This window comes from Lingula anatina, chromosome 2 (genome assembly GCF_051362555.1).
Source record: "Lingula anatina isolate TDL-2025a chromosome 2, LinAna3.0, whole genome shotgun sequence".
NCBI lineage: Eukaryota > Metazoa > Brachiopoda > Lingulata > Lingulida > Lingulidae > Lingula > Lingula anatina.
Genome location: NC_141768.1, coordinates 37,409,993 through 37,428,729, shown reverse-complemented (window position 1 = coordinate 37,428,729; position 18,737 = coordinate 37,409,993). Strand labels below are relative to the sequence as shown.

Below are 18,737 nucleotides of genomic sequence, written 5' to 3'. Positions count from 1 at the left end.
TCTTATAGATGGTGAATGATATGTTTTTAATGCACATTGAACTGTTTTATCCATCGAGTGTGGGTCTAGATAGGGACATAGTATGTAATGAATGTTTTTGTTTATGGTCAGACCCGGCAGTTTCTTGGTTCAAGTGCTATTTAGCCTCCCAGCACTGCCATTATTGTAATATATATTTTATATCAAAGGGTTCAATTTGGGAGAAATGCTTCGTAGTTGCAGAGGGCGGATCACGACAGCGGTCGAGGGAATACCTTCAGAAATGCGTCTCTTGACAGTTTTAAAATGCCTGTCTGTAGTTTTTTATTCGTTAATATAAGGAGCGAATGGAGAAGCATTCTACGTGAATTTCTACCCATACGTATGATTGATATTGGACCTTAACTGAAGTTCATGACCTGCATTGGTCAGCATTGAAATGAATTCATTAATTAATCAATGGTCGTTAAGTGGACTAATCATTACGATTGGTATGAGTTTGGTGCAGGGACACTTTTAAACGTTCACCACATTAACGCCGTGCTACTATATAATTGCTATCTTCTAGTATTTTACATTTATGATATGACTGCAGCAACTGTAATTTGTGCAACATAATGTGTATCATTCACATTGTATACTAGGTGTACAAGGTCATAAAATGCATGCATCAGTGGAGAAATACATTGAATTGAGATGTATTGATATGTTTCGATATTTATACATATTAATCTGTACATTATATAAGAAGCAGGCTTAGATATAAAAACCGGTGCCATATGTGCATGAGGGTCCCAAGCAATTCAGGGTACCGTCCCTATTGATTTCTACAGGTACGCCCCGTCCTAGATTTTGACCCACTTAGGTCGCACTGACCCGAACCGGTATGAATTTAATGGAGGACGGACTATCTATTAAACGACGCTCAGGTTTTAACACCGGTTCATGTAACTGTGGACATTTTTTTCAAAGCGGGTCATTTTACTATAGAAATGAAGATAAGGTGGAAAACATCCAAATATTCATTCCAAAAATCGACCCGGTATTGAAATGAGGGTCTAAGTCTGTGCTCGCTCTCCTTGTATCGATTGTAATCCATCAACCTTAATTTGAATGTTTGTCTAATAGTCTATTGATTTAGGGAGTATCTCTTGCTTCGCTGAAATATCTTTATCTCTAAAGATCATCGAAACTTTCTAATTTGATGATATGGAAATGGCAAATCCGTCTTGGGATATTGAAAAATTTGTCTCACCGTCAAATTAATTCTGAATTCCACTGATTGCAGTCGAACAGATCCGTTATACGGCGTGTGGTTTAGGGAGCTTAGATCTGATAGCCTCATGTGATGCCATCATGTTAAGATAGTTTCAAACATAGACAATCGCTGTATCCGTTTAGAAATAAAAATGCAGTTTGCAAAGTACTGGATTTTTATATCTTTACATTTATTTAAGCAGTAGTGATCATCATGTACTTTTCCATATTGTTTAATTTTATGTAAAAAATTGAAACGTTACCAAACAATATACATAAAATGTACATATAAAAAAAACACGTTTAAACTTTACTATTATGACAATGCAGTCAGAACAAAAATCTACTGGTATGAAAGCCAGCCTTCAGTTGGAGGTCATTGGATCCTCTTCTTGATTTACAACAGCTTTCTTGAAAATGATTTTTAGAGCCTGACTGGCCTCTTCATCTTCCTGGAATGTACAAACAGGATTATTTGAAGGGGGGCCGCGGATGGCGTGGGGTTCGCGGATGGCGCCGGTTGGCGTGGGGCTCGAGGCCCACTGAAGGGCCCCGAAAATTTTTGGTATTTTAGAGGGCGAACGGTGCCATTTGGTACGGTTTAGTACTATAAATCAGCTGGTCAAAATTCTAATTTCAGGAGGAGAACGTTAGTGTGATTTTTTTCTCAGACCCTCTCATCAGGATCAGGACAAGATCAGGACAAAGACCCTTCCTGACCCCCCCCCCCCCTTTAATCCACAACTGATAAACAAAATTTAAGATGCTTCTGCAACTGTCCGAACCTGAACAATTAGATTTAGCGCACAGACAGGAATGCGTCTTTTCGCAACTAACACAATCTCTACACTGCACTGTAAGGGACTGGTACAATCCGATGCAACTTAACAATAATAATCCCAGGCAGTGTACTTGCCCTCATAATCACGTTACATTTTGTATTTCATGTTCTGTAGGCGTGGAAAGACAAACTTTTAGCATGGAATCCAAAGAACTACAGTGATGTCAAAACGATCCGAGTGCCCACAGACCAAATATGGAAGCCGGATATTGTTCTTTACAACTAGTAAGTTGTCAAAAGTTTGTACGTTTTTCTGGTTAAAAAAGGTAACTTTTTCCACAACGGTAGCATGTTTGGACGTTACGACCAGTAAAACGTTTACAAACGTTATCATAATAATAATGCAATAATGAGTGGTAGTGTATTACTCTCTGCATTGTTAATTAATTTTTTGAAAAGCAAAGACTTTTTACTGATACGTACACGGATCCTTTTCATAACCGCAGTGCTTTTCAAAGCAATCATTATTACATCTGTCGTTTTCAGTGCCGACACTCGTCTGAAGGAGCGAAGAGAGGCCTTGGCTGTTGTATCGAATGACGGCCAAGTCATGTGGATTCCACAGGCGATCTTTAAGAGTTCCTGTAACATAGACATTACGTACTTCCCTTTCGATATCCAAGAGTGCAACATGAAGTTTGGATCATGGACATATGATGGCTTCCAGCTGGATGTGTTTTTCTATGATGGGGAGAAGGTCGACCTGAAGGATTACGTCGAGTCCAATGAGTGGGTGGTGATGGACAGCCCCGCTAAAAAGAACGTGAAAACGTACCCTTGCTGCCCAGAGCCGTTTCCCGATCTAACGTTTACGATAAGATTTCGAAGAAAAGTAGCATTTTATAATTACATTTTGGTGCTACCTTGTGTTTTGTTATCGACTTTGACTTTAGCGTTGTTCTGGATGCCACCTGAATCTCCAGCAAAAATGCAGTTAGGTAAGTAAACACATGCAAAGTTGTCCCTGTCTCCTTGTTTACCGTAAGATAAAGAAACATATAAGATAAAGCACTTTAAACAAACCGTATACAGTGATTTCTTATTTTAAAACATTGCAATAGATTGAATATAAAATCTGAATTTAATAGTATATGTTTAAGATACAAAGAACTGTTAATAATATACTTTTTTCGACTACATCCCAAAATATTTATAATGGCCTTGCAGCCACGTTTATTTCAAAAGAAATACCCATCCCTTTTGTTTAATTTTTGTTCGCATAATTCCATCGAAAGACCACCCATAAATGTTAAAGATGCAGTGTTCATGCACAACCACCATCCCGTGCCAAGGGGGTGGGCACTTTTCGAATGAAACGTCCTTTCGTCAATTATTCTCTAAATGAATGTTTATGCGCACTGCCTAATTGAAGCAGTGGACTGAGATTCACCACAATCCATGTATTCTTACACCGTGTACACATCCAAAAGGCAATGTGAAATTGTGTACCTGTTAATGCATGATCGGTTGTACTGATACGCATGTGTAAATCTATGGATGGATCGTTAACGTATAAGTTTGGCAACGTTCAGTATCTATTTAGTATTGGGCATTTTGTAGTTAGTCATGATGACTCGTGTTTTGTAGTATTTCGTACACTGCTTTTCAACGTAAATCACCGATAGATTTTGTACAAAAAAAGCAAAAAAGCCAAAAAAAAAAAAAAAATTGATGTGAGTGTTGACAACATGCCAAGAATTAAGCACTTTGCTATCTCGCCGAGACTGCACTTCACGGGAGTGTGTTTTCAATATTGAATGTATATTATGTAAAATACCTTGCTAATATCAACTTCTTGCCGCACCGACTTTGAAAAAAAAAACATTATTGAGAGAAACTTGTCGCCACTGCTTTCTATTAGTAAGTAGTATTATGTCTGTTCTCCAGATATGATAGTTGCTGCAATTGGTATTCCAGCTTTCGACCTTGATGAAAACAAAAACCAAGCGTATAGATGCTGTCTGCTGTATTTGATATCCTTTTGTTTTTCCTTATGTCCATTTCAGGCATGAATATCTTTGTGGCGTTCTTTCTGCTTTTACTACTTCTTAAGGACCTAACACCACCGTCCGCCAAAGTGCCATTGATAGGTAATATTGCTGGTGTTGGTAGGGCAGTTGACTGGCACGCTCAGATATTGCTTTTGGTGTACCTGTATTGAATGTGTTAACCTGTGTTCACGACAGCTCATCCATGGCAATCTCTACGCCAAAGCCTGACGCCTCCAACACGGTTAAGCAAATGTAGGTCTGCATAGCGTCAGGTAAGCGTGTCAACTAACATAGCGTTACAGACGCCATGGAAGAGCTTGTCACCCGATTCTTCTTGTCAACTGCATTCTTCGTCGGGGGAATTTTTTTATAAGAGTAAATTTTAAGCACTTAACCAAATTCACGCTTCAAATTTTTTGAACCCTTCATTTAAACCAAATCAACCACAAAATACAATCCGACGAGCATGCATTTGACTGCTTTTGTCCTTGTATCACCGCCCTCCAACGAGCATGTAACTGACTATGAACATGGTCAAAAATATTGACACATTGTCCTCTAGCATGATCGCCATACAAAGGTTAATGTGCAATTCCACACTATCCAAAATGGGAATCAATTATTTGAAATAGTTATTTGCATGCGCACTGCACAAATGATTGTACGTCTTTAACCTTCCTCAGAGCCACTGCTTTACATGGTACCGCCGGTTTTCTGCCCGGGTCCACTATTTTCATCACCTTATAATTATTGTTTTTATAACAATGCCAACCACTGCTCTTTTCCAGGAATGAATATTTTTGTGGCATTTTTCGTCTTGTTGCTACTACTAGCGGAGAGCACGCCCCCAGCCGCTTCCTCTATTCCACTTATAGGTACGAAATTTGGGCACATATGACGTCAGGACGCCTATTTAATTCGTATTACAATTTGAGCACCTGATGATCCTTTTGGAGAGTACCGAATAAGCCCATGCTAAGTATATAAACTCTAGCTTAAATTGTCCATTCGCTGAATTACATCTGGTTGTCTCTTTAATGTTGTTTAGACGTTTATTTTAACCTTACTTTGAATTGTTTGATGGTGAAACGCTTTCAAAATACAAAGGCCACTGAACAGAAAGAGATGTTGAAATTACTATAAGGTAAAACTTTTTCTCGTATTTACATATCATTGTATCGATTTATATTTACGCATGTTTTTTGCCTTTTTTGTGTTTTTGATATATAAGAAAATATGTCAATTTAAAACCCTTTTAGCACGAATCATCTTATAGATATAACGTAGATAAACTAAAATAAACTTCTGACCTAGGGGTCACTCACTTTACAACTCAGCAGTCCATTTCCTATAACCAACCTCTCTTTTTTCATCTCTCAAGTTGGATATTTTGGTGTCCGTGGCTGTATCCTCATGTCTTGTGTACGTAGTCCGTATAATATATTAACACAGTGTGTATTTGGTGAACACAAGTAGCCGTCCTGGCGTCCATAATTAAACAGAAAAGGCCACAGAATGCGTTTTGCGGATACATCAGGTGCAAAAAGGTGCCTTAGGACCCATTTTGTTTCTGTTTTCATTGCAAAATTGCGTAGTGATGAATATTATTAGTTTGTTTTGTAACTTTAGCTTTTTATGCGAGATAAATCAGAATTGTTTACTTTATATTTAATTTTGAGATGATTTAATGGTTTATTGGTATAGTTTTATGTTTAACGTGGTCGTTTTACTGGTACATTCGCTGACACGATTTAATTTGCGGACTTTCATAAAAAGTAGCACAAGCCTTTTAGTGGTACGTTGAATATCGATCATTGTGACCTCTAATGTTTCATACCAATATTTGGCAAAGGTCATTTTATAATTAAATTTAAAAACGGTAAATTTTGATGAACCTTCTTAATTTTATTTGTATTTTGTTAACCAAAATCAAAATATCACTAACGATAAACCTTTTGATGATATCGTTATTTCTGTTTCAGGTGCCTATTTTTGCTTGAATATGATTCTCATCACTTTATCCACATTTCTGTCCACAATTGTAATTAACCTCTACTTCAGAGGTGCAAAGAGGCGAAAAGCGCCCAACTGGCTGAAGCGGGTAAGGTCATATCGTCTGTGGGGGCACTGGAAAATGAAATGTTTCTGAATTTGATTTAAAACCAAATAGCACAAAATATTTCAGTTCCCACTTTTAAGAATTGGATTATGAGATAATTGTACAGGGGTACGTTTTGCCTGTGCATGTTGGTGCGTAAGTTACGATAATTATTCATGTGTGTATATATTGCATGTTTTGAATGCATTTCGAAGGTCTGTTTGAACTCACACTATGTATGTATGTATGTATGTATGTATGTGTATGTATGTATGTATGTGTGTGTATATATATATGTATGTTACTATTGTATGTATGTGTCATTAGATACAATCATTTTAAAACTGTTGTTCAGTTTCAAGGCCTCAAACAAATAAGACTCTTAAATCTGTTTCAGGTGATGCTGGACGGATTTGCGAAAATTATGTGCATGACAGACGAAACGTACCATGTCGACCAGAGAGGCGCTCCCAAAATGGAGGGCGTAAAACTGATCAATAACAAAGAGAAAAAGAAAAACAAAGTACCAGAACTAAAATACAACAAATATCAAATGTGCGAGTGCGGCGTAAGCATGCAAAATAATTCCAGCTCTAACAATACTGGAGACTGGAGCAATCCGCCGGATAAATCGCCAGTCAATATCACTGCGCTGGAAAGTGAGATCCGGGACATTCGAAGGTGTGCGCGATCTTTTATGAACAGAATAGCGGAAAAGGACGCAAATACAAAAAAGTGCGAGGAATGGCGAGTGATAGCGTTGGTGTTAGACCGATTGTTCTTCTATATGTATCTTATTGCCATTGTTGTGTCTATTTGCGCAATATTCCCCCGATCACATGAATAGTTGATTGATTTACTGGTGCAGCACCATGCTCATGCATCTTATATTTGTTTATACAAAAATGTTTATATACTTATATGCACTATTTTGCACACCGTAACTATAGCCTTTAATATTATTATAAATTGAATTATAAAGAGATATTCAGTGGTCTCTCGTGTGGATACACATTAACAGTGGCGCAGCTTGCATATTTCGTCACATGGATAAGTTTTGACATAAAAAAGAGAAAAGAAAAGAATCTGTAAAAAATTATTAGTTACATGATGCCAAACGTTTTGGTGTACAATGCACAGGGATTTTCTCGCTGTAAAATACGTAGCATTTACCATGATAGTCAAAACCAATACACACTTTTGCTTTTGGGTCCAGATAGAAGACGCATTTGTAATTGTTGCTTACGTTTTGTGTCCACACGTTCGTAACGCCTTAACAATTTGCACTTCTTTTGTTCCATCCCTTTTCCATTAACAACAATTTGGGTAGGATGTTTACTAAACAACTTTCAATATCAAATACAACATCAGCTGTGAACGTGATCCTTTTAACCAGTCTACAATATCCAAACCAATCTCGACCCTATCACTTCTTTCTTCGAAAGTTTAATAATTTATAATAATAATAATTGTTATTATTATTATTATTATTTTTATTATTATTTTAATTATATTTTCGCGTGCAGGTATACTGATCTTTGAACCTCCCTCTTGACCAAATTCCTGGATCAGTCTGTACATTATGATGTACATGTAGAGCCACTATATACCACTTGCACATTCACCTACGTTATTTACGGATCTATATCTGATGAAATTGGAAACGTTGAAGTTGACCTAAAAAATCAAACAAGTTGCTGTATTTAGGAGCCAGGGATGGTTTTTAGGAAAGTCTAGTACAGGGACCACAGAATCAATGTTCATTTCAGTAATTAGATTTTTTTTCTATAAACTCATGACTTTGTACTCAGAATACAGACTTCGACAGAGTGACTTGCACAAACACCGTTTATACCTCCATCAGTTGACTGCAAATTGGTGTGTTCTCTCAGATAGTTTTGTTAAAGCCTTCCGATGTCGAATTATACCATGTATGATGTCGAATTATACCATGTATCATAATAAGGAGAAGAGAAACAATGCAGCCCTGCGGGATATCAAGTAACTCAATTGGCATAGTAAGAACTACTGATAATGCAAAGAGAGGAGGAACACGATCTGTGCCTGCATCGGCGTCCTAAAAAGAAACGCCACGTCACAAGAAGGGCAGTTTTAATATGACAGACGTTAACACCTACAAATGGATAATAGTGCAGTACAAAATTAATATATACAGCCATTGTATACATAGTTCTAGAGCAGAAATGTTTGGACATTCACTTTTTCACATTCCCCGTTCAATTTTTAATATAAACATATATAGGTATATCACTGTTTCAAGTCGGTCACAAATTCACGTACTACATGGCCTATTTGCGATATCGTTAGCAATGATTTATTTGGTAAATTATCATAGGCGTACATAATAGGTGTGTCAAAAGCAACCCCACCAGCACTTTTATCAACAGAATGATAGAACCATTTCACGACTGCCAATTTTGCCGACTCTGCATACATTCAATGGAGATGTATATCTGTGTCACATAATCGCTTAAATCGGTGCAGAAGTACAAATACTGTTAAATTGTCTCAATATTCTATAATGTAAATATAGGTTGCATTGAGTTAAGAGCAGGTTTTTTTTTCATGCGGGCTGGTTGGTTTTCCTGGGGCGTGTGGATTATAATATTTACGAACCCTTCCAGCATTGTGGGTGCTTTTTGGCAACACTTAGAAGGATGTGACTGAACCTTGTAAAACTACTGTCTTCCACAAAGTAAACAAACCATGAAAATTGATCAGAAAAAAATATCATTATCGAGAAATTACAAGAATTAAGTATCTTAACCTACTGGAAAACCGTTACAGCTAGCAAGTTTTGCATAAAGAGTATGTCTTCGGTACATTTTCTTCCCGTTCCATAGATAATTTGTTTGATATCGTGGTCGATGACGGTTGAAACCATTGCTTGTTAAAATGTAGGATATGCACCTCTCTCCTATGGTATTAATAATGATAATGATAATTATAGGCATTATATTAATATTATAGTGATGATGGTGGTGATAAAAAAGTTTAATTCATGCTGTTAATTTCAGTTATATCTTTAGTTTTATCAGAAGTTAGATTTTTACATTTAGGTGATTTTAAAAAGCCATTATATGGAACCAATACACCAAATGTCCTGCCAATGTCGAATTAGTTGTAACACTTATAAAGTCTTCGTTTGAAAATATAGCATTTAACGGGTAGAAACATGTAAAGTAGTTATGAAATTTGTATTAACTTGGACATTCATTATCATAGTTAAAATATTATGTTGATTGCACGTACATTCAATGCAGTGTATAGCACGTGTAATTTTTGGGCATATGTGATCACATTATTCCGCTCCAAACATCATTTTAATTTCTTATGCGGAAGCCTTTCTAGCTGTTAGAAAAAAAATCCCATAAACAAACTAAGCTGCGTTGTGTTTAATCTTTTGTGCTATCGATAAGTTTGCATAGTTTATACATGACAAACTAAAAAATGTGATATTGTTTAAGTCTATATATGAAATTAATATCAATCTATCTTTATGACTCGAATTATTTGTCCACGTTCTCAAGTTATTGTTCTTTTATGGACGTAAATAGATAAGACTGAAAACGTCTATTAGGACCAACTATGATTGGTGTGGTTAGCTCTTTTTTACCAATCATAGTTGATCTGAATAGATGCGTTTTAAATCTAATTTATTCATTTCTTATATAAGATCAACCCGGTGATTATGATAAATTTTATGAACGTTATAACGAAAATTTTCAAACATTTTCAACTTTCATCGCGCAGCACATCGGTAGTGCGAGTCAAAACCAGGTTAACACAGATAACATCAACACACCTTAAAGGGATAGTAACTCTCCGTGTCTATAGATCTATATTTCACAATAAAAACATTGTAAACAAATCATAGGAATATAATATATTCTGTTTTACCACAAAAACGACAGTTATATCTATTGTTCTGATATCTGAGCTTGTCATCGGACCACCTGACCTCCATAGATGGCTATACTCTGTAATAATGTCTTAAGAGATTATTACAAAAAAAAGCAAACTTTTTAGAAAAGAAAAAAAAAAACAGGGACTAACTTTGAATGTAGAAATGGATTCATTAACCATTGGTAAGTATGGGAAAATTGCTGTTTACTCCAGAAAAAATCATTTTTTGGCCAAATCGAACACAGTTATTGCCCCTTTAACTTAATTAACCTAGAGATACCAGTACAACTGCACAATCCTCTTGTTGAAATAAGAAAAAAAAAATGAACAGGGAACACAGAATCGTGCGTGGTCTGGCAAAATAAGAATGAGCGTTGCTGGTATTAGTACACGCACGACAGATTCAAAGGTGGTCTATCGGTGTAACGAAACTGAAGGTCCGTGTAAAAGAATGTCCGCCCTACATATATGATTAGGGTTAGTCTGACATATTAAGTGGGTAAAAATCTAGGGCAAGGCTCGCCTGTACAAATAAATGGGACGCGGACTCTCTGTTGTGGGGAACTCTCTATCACGTTACACCGGATAACTGTGGGAAAGAAAACTGGGGCGATGGATTCAACAGGGTCTGCCGGATCTTAGTGGGAAAGAACACTGCGGCCAGTTACACATAGTATAGGGTACTTTAAAGGTTTACATCGAAAGTTGGTCTTGGTTTAAAAACTGAAAAACCTACTTTGACCCAAGATAAATCAGTATTAGCCCATCACCTTGAAGATTAGTCCGTTTTATAAATAAGAGGCCACTCAGAACAGAAAATCCGAGGATCTACTGATCCACAGATAAAATATGGCCGACCCTACATGAAAGAAGAGCCGATTAATCCGCTGATGGTGTCCCCGCCTCCACACGCCCCGTCCTTGCAGGGGTCTAGCAATTAAACCTCAGAGCCGTGATTTAATCCGTTTAATGGTACGTGTTGAGGCGGGGAGACCATTAGTTTGTTCTTCTTTCATGTAGTGTCCATTATATTTGATCCGCGGATCACTAGATACGAGGATCATCTGTTGTGAATGCCCTCTAAGATAAATAAATTGAATAGCAAATGACCAATAGTGACTTTTATGTCAATATTTAAATTAAAATGCTACTGGTGTACTTATACAGGTTTAGTCTGACGTAAATAGGCCTACAACTAAAGCTTTCGGATTTAACGTTAGTTTTTTTATTCAAATCCTTTTTACTGGACAGATCTACTTTACTTCTCAATAAATAGTGCTTGATAAAAAGATTTGGCGGAGAGTATCCTCCTTTTCATTCCACTGCTTTACCACTAAATCACCGTCTGGATTGCTGTAACTTGCGTTAACATGTACTCAGCCACCGAGGGACTTCCCCTAGCTAGAATCAAGATTTTTCAAAAGATGCGTTGATTAATTCTATTCATCCCTCGTGGGCAATTAAGACCTCTGTTGGGCCGAGGCACTCGAATTTGTCGGTCAGTTACGCTCGAGGGCATGCATTAATTCCCCAGCTAACACATGGCGTTTCCCCAATGTTATATATTAGTTATGGCCATCTGTAGCATTCCAGGAACTTGGCTATATACTTTGTCTTCAGTTATTCACTCTGTCCGTTTGTGTCAACCCTGCTACCAACAGCTCATTTCTACAACGTTCTCGAATAAAGTACCTTTTTGAAGTACCAAGGCAGTTTCATGCCATCTGATTGTCTTGTGGAAGTCGCGAGAATTAAATTGAGTTGCGTTAGCTGCAAACGTTTTTTAAACGAACGTCTAAAATCTTTTAAAAATAATGTTTCTATGACGTGGAGGTAAAAATGTAATTGTGAAAACCGTCCAAGTTTTGGGTTTGATGCAGTGCGATATTGTTGGCAGGAACATCACTTCATAACAAGAAACTCGTATGGATGTTTTCGCGAAAACACAAGATATCAACACGGACATAATACACAATGCTTAAAAGAATTTGTATGGTTAGCTGTAAAAACGTCGCAATCCGCTATCAAACAAATAAGTACGAAGGTTCGTAAAGACAGAAGACGGCACTGACTTCCTTTCAGGATAAACGATATTTAAATAAATGTCCTGAAAACTCTAAGTAAAATGAAAGCCGATGGTGAAATAGGCGTTGAATACCTAGAGGTAGACATTAAAAAGGTAGTTAAAATCCGTTTAATGGATTATCTTATGCAAACAATTAGCCCCTCTGTGTCTTTAAGGCGCGGCTATGGAATATATTTTCTATATTTTAGTTTTTTGTTTTATGATTTAAGTTCTCAAAAAATCAACTCACTTTTGCGAACGATTTCAAAACGGTGCTCAAAATCGAACCAGTGATTAATAAACAAGGCAATTCATTCCTTCATGCTACCAATGTCCATGCTATAACTGTACTGTGTTGCATTACCGAGTAAAAAAACAAAAGAAGAAGCCTTTTATGAGATGTTCGAGTAACTTATACTCAGCAAAAAAGTTCAACCTTCCTGTTTGTCGGCACTTCTTTGTTTTCATTTGAGACGTAATCTCCATAGAAGTAGTCACTTAATAAATCATTTGAAGCTTAAAAAAATGTGGATGATTAAGTTATTGCTCACTGGAACAAATGGCTACTTGCTGTATTCCCTCTCAACCTTATTGCATCTAGGGATTACTGTCAAAATCTTGGGAATTTTTGGATGACGCGACCATGCTTATGGAGGAATCACAAAAACTACATGATAAAGCCATAATGCCCATTCACTGCCAAAAAAGAGAACCGTGAAGTCAAAGAGAAACACGCAATGGATACGACTTTTGCCGTTGGCTCCAATGCGACCACGTCCTTGCCAGTCAGTAATGGAAGTGATGTTATAGTAATTGACAGGTACTTATCACCAGCGATACACTATGCCTGCGGCATAGCAATGACACTCGGTACTATTTTGGGAATCTTCGGAAACACGTCAATTTTGCTGATGTTCTTAAAATTCAAAAATCTACGCTCTACTACAAATCTGTTTATTATGTCCTTAAACGTCTCTGATCTAATGCTAGCTGTCTTCGGTTGCCCCATGTCAGGAATCTCAAGTTTTGCGCTGAAGTGGGTGTTTGGAGATGTCGGCTGCGTACTTCATGGATTCATGATGTATTTCGCAGGATTAAGCGAGATGTACTGTCTCACTGCAATTGCGATTGACAGGTACATAGTCATTGCTAAACCACTACTGGCACCGGCCATTACGCAAACAAAGGCTTTGATAGCAATAGTCGCTTGCTATGTTGGTGGTCTTATGTTTGCAATGGCACCCTTATTTGGCTGGAGCAAATACACCTACGAAGGGGCAGGAACTACATGCGGAATCGACTGGATAACAAAAAGACCACAAGACGTATCTTTCGCTATAACCATATTAATCGCCTGCTACTTAACTCCAGTTGGGATAATGCTCTTCTGCTACCTTAACATTTACCTAACGGTAGGATTTAAAGTTATTTCGTCGCGGCAGCTAATTTAAAGTCGTTATCAAAAAGGCAATCATGTTCTTGGGGTAAAAACATTAATCAGGTCATGTAAACGTAACCACAGTCCTCTATATATCTTTTGCGTCTTTCAAGAGTGGTGCCGTTATTGCTGCATTGTTTATAGTTCTCGTTACATTAAGATGCCGATTTTTACCCGATTTCTAGAATTTGCACAAAAAATTCTTGTCTTTTCCTTGTTCTATATCAATTAAGCTTTCTAGGTATGTATAAAAGTCTATGTTTGACGAAGTCCGTCATTCTTCCATTTTGTATTGTTCATTCAGTTTGCACTTTTCAGTATCACGATTTTTGGCATATTGCAGGTTCTTTCATCAACAAGAAGCGGAACATGGGACAAACAGAGCAGCATAGCAAAACGCAACGCTAGACTTGAACGAAAGATGGCGCTCATGACAGTGGCTATGCTCGGTACGTGGGCTGTCTTTTTCAATTTTTTATTTTGTCTGAATATATTTTATTAAAATGGGTTGAAAGTGCGTTAAGACACTTCAAAAAAAAAAAAAAAAAAAAAAAATTTAACTCCATGTTTTCTAACAATAAAAACCATTTTATGCCAAATAAAATTTGAATTTTGGTTGTGCCGACCGAGCCTTCTCTTTTCATCTCTCTATTTTTTAATTTTTCGGTCTAGTTTCAGTGTGACGGACGACAAATCTAAGTGCATTAATGTTATTCATACACAAACTTGTGAGGTGTTTGTGCATTTATTCAAGTCTTTAACTTAATTTATAAAAAATATTGTTAAAAAATTACAAAGATCCGTACTTAATTTCTAACATGTTCAGGTTTTATAAAATCAATTTTGATATTGAAAAATTAAGGGCCTATACTAAAAGAACGTAATTACATAAATCGATAAACCCCAACGTTGCTATTTTATTTTAAACAAGAAAATGAATGAAAATGTTGATAGATCTTACGTATAATAAAACAATACCGAAAGTGTAAAATGTAGTGCACATCGAAAGTGTAAAATGGTGAAATTCCACTTTGTTTAGGTTATAAAAATTAGCAAAGAGTGGTGTGGACATGTAAATTACACTTTATTCTGAATTCAAGCCTATTAATGCTCCAGTTTCAAGAAATGTTTTCCTATTCAGGTAATTTTCTGTTATGCTGGACCCCTTATGCTTTGGTCTCCTGCATCGCAACTTTTGGGGACCCTTACTCAATGCCACTGCTCTTGGTTCACATTCCCTCTATGTTTGCTAAATGCGCCGCGGTGATGAATCCTATCATCTATGTTGGCCTGAACCAACAGTTTCGGGATGCATTCCTTGAGATGTGTCCTTGCTGCAGTGGGATTGTCGCCTGCTTCGCCAGCAAGTCCGATGATGATGATGATGATGATGACGCTGATGCAGGGGAAGGCGCCGGAGGATCGGGCTAGTTTACATGGAAAGCGAAGGAAGAGTGTTGTTTTCATGGCAGCAGGAACATGCAATGTGTTTGTTTGTTTTCGTTAAATAACTGACATTTTAATATCTTAAAAGAAAGGTTTGCTTGTGTGAAGAATTGGGTCAAACAACATCTAAAGTTGGCGGTAAACTACGCATTCAAAAATAATTAAAATCGGCTTTAGAAAAGAATAACTTACCATAACGATAATTGGAAAATTGCATTGTGGTATGCAAATATTTTGTTTTTTCAACGTTTTCAAGATTGAACAAAAATGAAAAGTCCTAAAAAAGCAGCAACGTTGTTCAATTCTGTGAACTTACAAATTAATGTGGGGATGAAAAAAATGCGGGGCATATGAAAAGCATGGCTGTGCAGCTGCATCTAGGCCTTAACTAAAAGTTATGCGTGTAGAATTGTATTTGATTATGTAGTATTTCGAAAGCTTGAATTGATGAAAATACCAACCGTTGTTCAACGATGAGTCTATAAGTATGCTCGGGCAGAAATGCTTTTTTGGTGTGATTGGCAAGTCTGGCTAACAGAATAGTGAGTGCCGCGTGATCGCATGTAGTGAGTATAGATTACGTAGTTTACATGTACATAGCTTACATAATAATTTGAAAAGATTTAACCAATATATATTGATATTTTCATCTTTAGTATAATACCAATTTTTTGTTACCTGACTTTATTTAGCATTAATTATAAGATTTAAGCTTTTCTGCTCGGGTTCATCGTGTTTCTGTTCATAAGATGTTATAATATGATCATTAATTAAAATTCCTATTTATAAAACAATTTTCTCAATTGCACCTGTATACCGATAGCACTAAGTAAAGGGTTTTGGTATCGGTAAATAATGCAATGGGTCTTTAAATGTTTTTAAAATTTTTTGTATTGCATGACATTGTATTTTGCACTGCTTACACATATTCAACTTAAAGAAAACTGTACTAGTATAACAACAGGATGTTCGGTTGTATGTATTAATTTTAAAAAATATATTTATTCATTTCAAAGTTAATAAAGAAGAGGTCAGAAGAAAAAGCCAAAATTTAATTTTTGTTAGCAAAAGAATTTTTGTTAATTTGATCCAGTCCCCGCTATCACAGAACGCTTTGTAACGTTACCGGGTTATATATTGGTTAGACCGTCAACAAACGCTAGGAAAACGTTATTCTAACGTTTTACACTGCCGCTGTTATTATCAACGTATTTATATTTACTTATTATACATTTAAAAAATAAACATGCAAAAAGGATTTCATATTTGTATCACTGTAATTTGCACAATTATCATGGTCACATCTAAACGTGTTAAAAATGTTCCCACAATGCTTTCGAAATATAATGATATCATTTTACGTGTAGCATATATTTACCTGCACATAATGGACAATAGAAGTGTCACCCCCTGAATCAGAGTAATCAAAGTAGGTAGATATTGAATAGTTATAATGCCTGGTCTACTTATAATGTGACTAATGAGTATAAAACCGCTGTACCATGGAACTGTATTGTTGGTCTTTTTGTGAAATTTGATGTTAATGAAATGATACCAGGAGCATATCATTTCACAGTCATTTATCTCCCCCAAAGTAGGGGTGACACTTGTTTTGTCCAGTGTGTGTAGATAGAAAGCAGTGGTCATTTATCTCCCCCAAAGTAGGGGTGACACTTGTTTTGTCCAGTGTGTGTAGATAGAAAGCAGTGGTCATTTATCTCCCCCAAAGTAGGGGTGACACTTGTTTTGTCCAGTGTGTGTAGATAGAAAGCAGTGGTCGCTGCCTACGCAAGCCTGTCTTTCGCTGTTTGAACTACACCTTAGCGGCTAATTACAAATTGGGGTTGGAGTTAGTCGGCAACTAGAGCGGTGAGAATTTTTAAACCTTTGGTATGGCGGTACGTACCTAAAATAACCATAGTTTAAAAAAAGTTAAAATAAACTGTTATACTCAATAAACCACCATGTTGTAGTGTTCATTACTTATATGGAAGGATTAAAAATCAAAATGATTGACAGGTGTTAAAAAGTAATCTTGAAAGCTTTTTTTTTTTTTTTTGTGATGTACTAGTGAATTTTTAAACTTGATTTTAAGAAATTCATTCTAATAAACTCGCTCGCAAGGTCAGCTAACGCCGGAATGAATAAAAACAGCAGTGGAATACCTTGATCTACGTTATTTAATACTTTTCTAACGGTCTTTTGTTTGTATCCTTATGAAAACCCATTAGCTTACCCCAGCTAACCGAGTTCTAAAGTTACTGGGTAACAACATTGGCGCCGATATTGTGACTGTGAGCACGCTTTCCACTTATAATATGCATTGTATTTTGTTTTGTATCATAAATTTTGGAAAGTGTAACACTTAACACATACAAAAATTATCAGGGAAGAGTACACTTAAATTCACAGAGTTGGGAAAGCACGCTGAGATCCTGAATCGGCGGTTAAACAGTGATGACATGAGATCATCTCTCGTGCACACGCTTTCCGCTTGGAATATGCATCGTATTTTGCTTGATATTCATAAATTTTGGCAAGTGTAACATTCAACACTTAAAAATTATCAGGGAAAAGTACACTTAACTTCACAGAGTTGGGAAAGTAAGCTGCGATCCTGAATCGGCGGTTAAACAGTGATGACATGAAATCGTTTTTCGTGAATTACACACCGTAAAAAGTGGGTACCGAATATAGCTAATTCTATTAATCTCATTTACTATTCATGTGACCGGGTCATTACGTCCTCAATTGCAATCTCCACTATTGACGCTTAGTCCCTGGGCCGAATCTGAATGGGGAAACGAAACTACACGCTAGCTGTGGTTTCGCCGTCGTGCGAGTATGAAAGAAAAGAAACAGGATTGGGTCATAACATCTGTGATTACACGCTCAGATTACCGGATTGTTGTTTTATGAAAAGCAGTGTGTGTTTCAGGTAATTAAATCCAGAAATTGAACGATTTGCATAGTTCACGTGTTATGTATGGAAGATAATACTTTGTACTGGGGGCCGAGTCCATTCTATCATGGGGGGTGGGGGGGGTGTGTCAGGTGGGCCGAGTCCACGCCATAGGAGGGGTGCCGGGTGGGGCATGTCCATTCCATTTAAAGGGTGTCAGGTGGGGCAAGTCCATACCAGTTGAGGGGTAACAGGTGGGTCGAGTCCATTCCACAGGAGGGGGGTGTCAGATGGGGTGAGTCCATTCCACTTTAGGAGTGATGGGTAGGGTGAGTCCATTACACTGGTTGGTCTCAAATTTCGGTATTCCACTATTTAATAAACATGAACATTACAAATTGTATATTAAAAATGGGAAATTTGAAATTTATCACATAATACATAGAAAGATGAATCAGATATTTGAAAAATTATTTCTTGATCTCAATTTAGTTAAGAGAAAAGGAACTGAAAACGAGTTCTCTGTTGTATCCTCAGAATAAAGATTTTGGACAAATTTCAACTGTTGCCAAAAAAATAAATAAATAAATAAATTAAAATAAATAAATAAATAAAATAAAACTTAAAAAAACTGGTTTAAAGTTACATCAGCATCTTTACACTTTTTGGTTTTCCTGTTCAAATTTCAAATTGAAGTATTCATATATAGAACAGACCACCAAATATAAATAAATCATTTTACAGAAACTAACCCTGTCAAAATTGGACCCGTCCTATATTAAGAAATACAGGT

At 36.7% G+C, this 18,737-nt stretch overlaps 2 protein-coding genes across 8 annotated transcripts in view; both read left to right on the top strand.

Annotated features, from left to right (window-relative positions):
* LOC106179104 (neuronal acetylcholine receptor subunit alpha-5) overlaps positions 1–9,662 on the top strand; it is a 54,291-nt gene extending 44,629 nt beyond the window's left edge. For 5 of the 7 annotated variants that reach the window (XM_087005655.1, XM_087005653.1, XM_087005652.1 and 2 more), the window contains 6 exons: positions 2,193–2,302; positions 2,564–3,015; positions 4,084–4,167; positions 4,857–4,943; positions 6,051–6,169; positions 6,564–9,662. In XM_087005655.1, coding sequence (XP_086861781.1) covers positions 2,193–2,302; positions 2,564–3,015; positions 4,084–4,167; positions 4,857–4,943; positions 6,051–6,169; positions 6,564–7,013 — 1,302 coding nt within the window. In that variant the 3' untranslated portion in view covers positions 7,014–9,662. The remainder of the gene's footprint in view (positions 1–2,192; positions 2,303–2,563; positions 3,016–4,083; positions 4,168–4,856; positions 4,944–6,050; positions 6,170–6,563) is intronic. The other 2 variants (XM_013562628.2, XM_013562630.2) reach the window with 2 other exon arrangements.
* Positions 9,663–12,807: 3,145 nt separating this feature from the next.
* Positions 12,808–15,382, top strand: LOC106179110 (rhodopsin, GQ-coupled-like). Its single transcript, XM_013562638.2, has 3 exons — positions 12,808–13,570; positions 13,940–14,045; positions 14,738–15,382. The coding sequence occupies exons 1-3, from the start codon at positions 12,896–12,898 to the stop codon at positions 15,025–15,027; spliced, it is 1,071 nt and encodes a 356-aa protein (XP_013418092.1). The 5' UTR covers positions 12,808–12,895; the 3' UTR covers positions 15,028–15,382.
* Positions 15,383–18,737: the final 3,355 nt, after the last annotated feature.

What these genes read in the sequence shown, in the direction of transcription:
- LOC106179110 (XM_013562638.2), top strand. Translation starts at nt 12,896, where the DNA reads ATGGATACGACTTTTGCCGTTGGCTCCAATGCGACCACGTCCTTGCCA. An exon ending in ACCTTAACATTTACCTAACG is followed by an intron (nt 13,571 to 13,939) that starts GTAGGATTTAAA and finishes GGCATATTGCAG; the next exon opens with GTTCTTTCATCAACAAGAAG. An exon ending in CATGACAGTGGCTATGCTCG is followed by an intron (nt 14,046 to 14,737) that starts GTACGTGGGCTG and finishes TTTCCTATTCAG; the next exon opens with GTAATTTTCTGTTATGCTGG.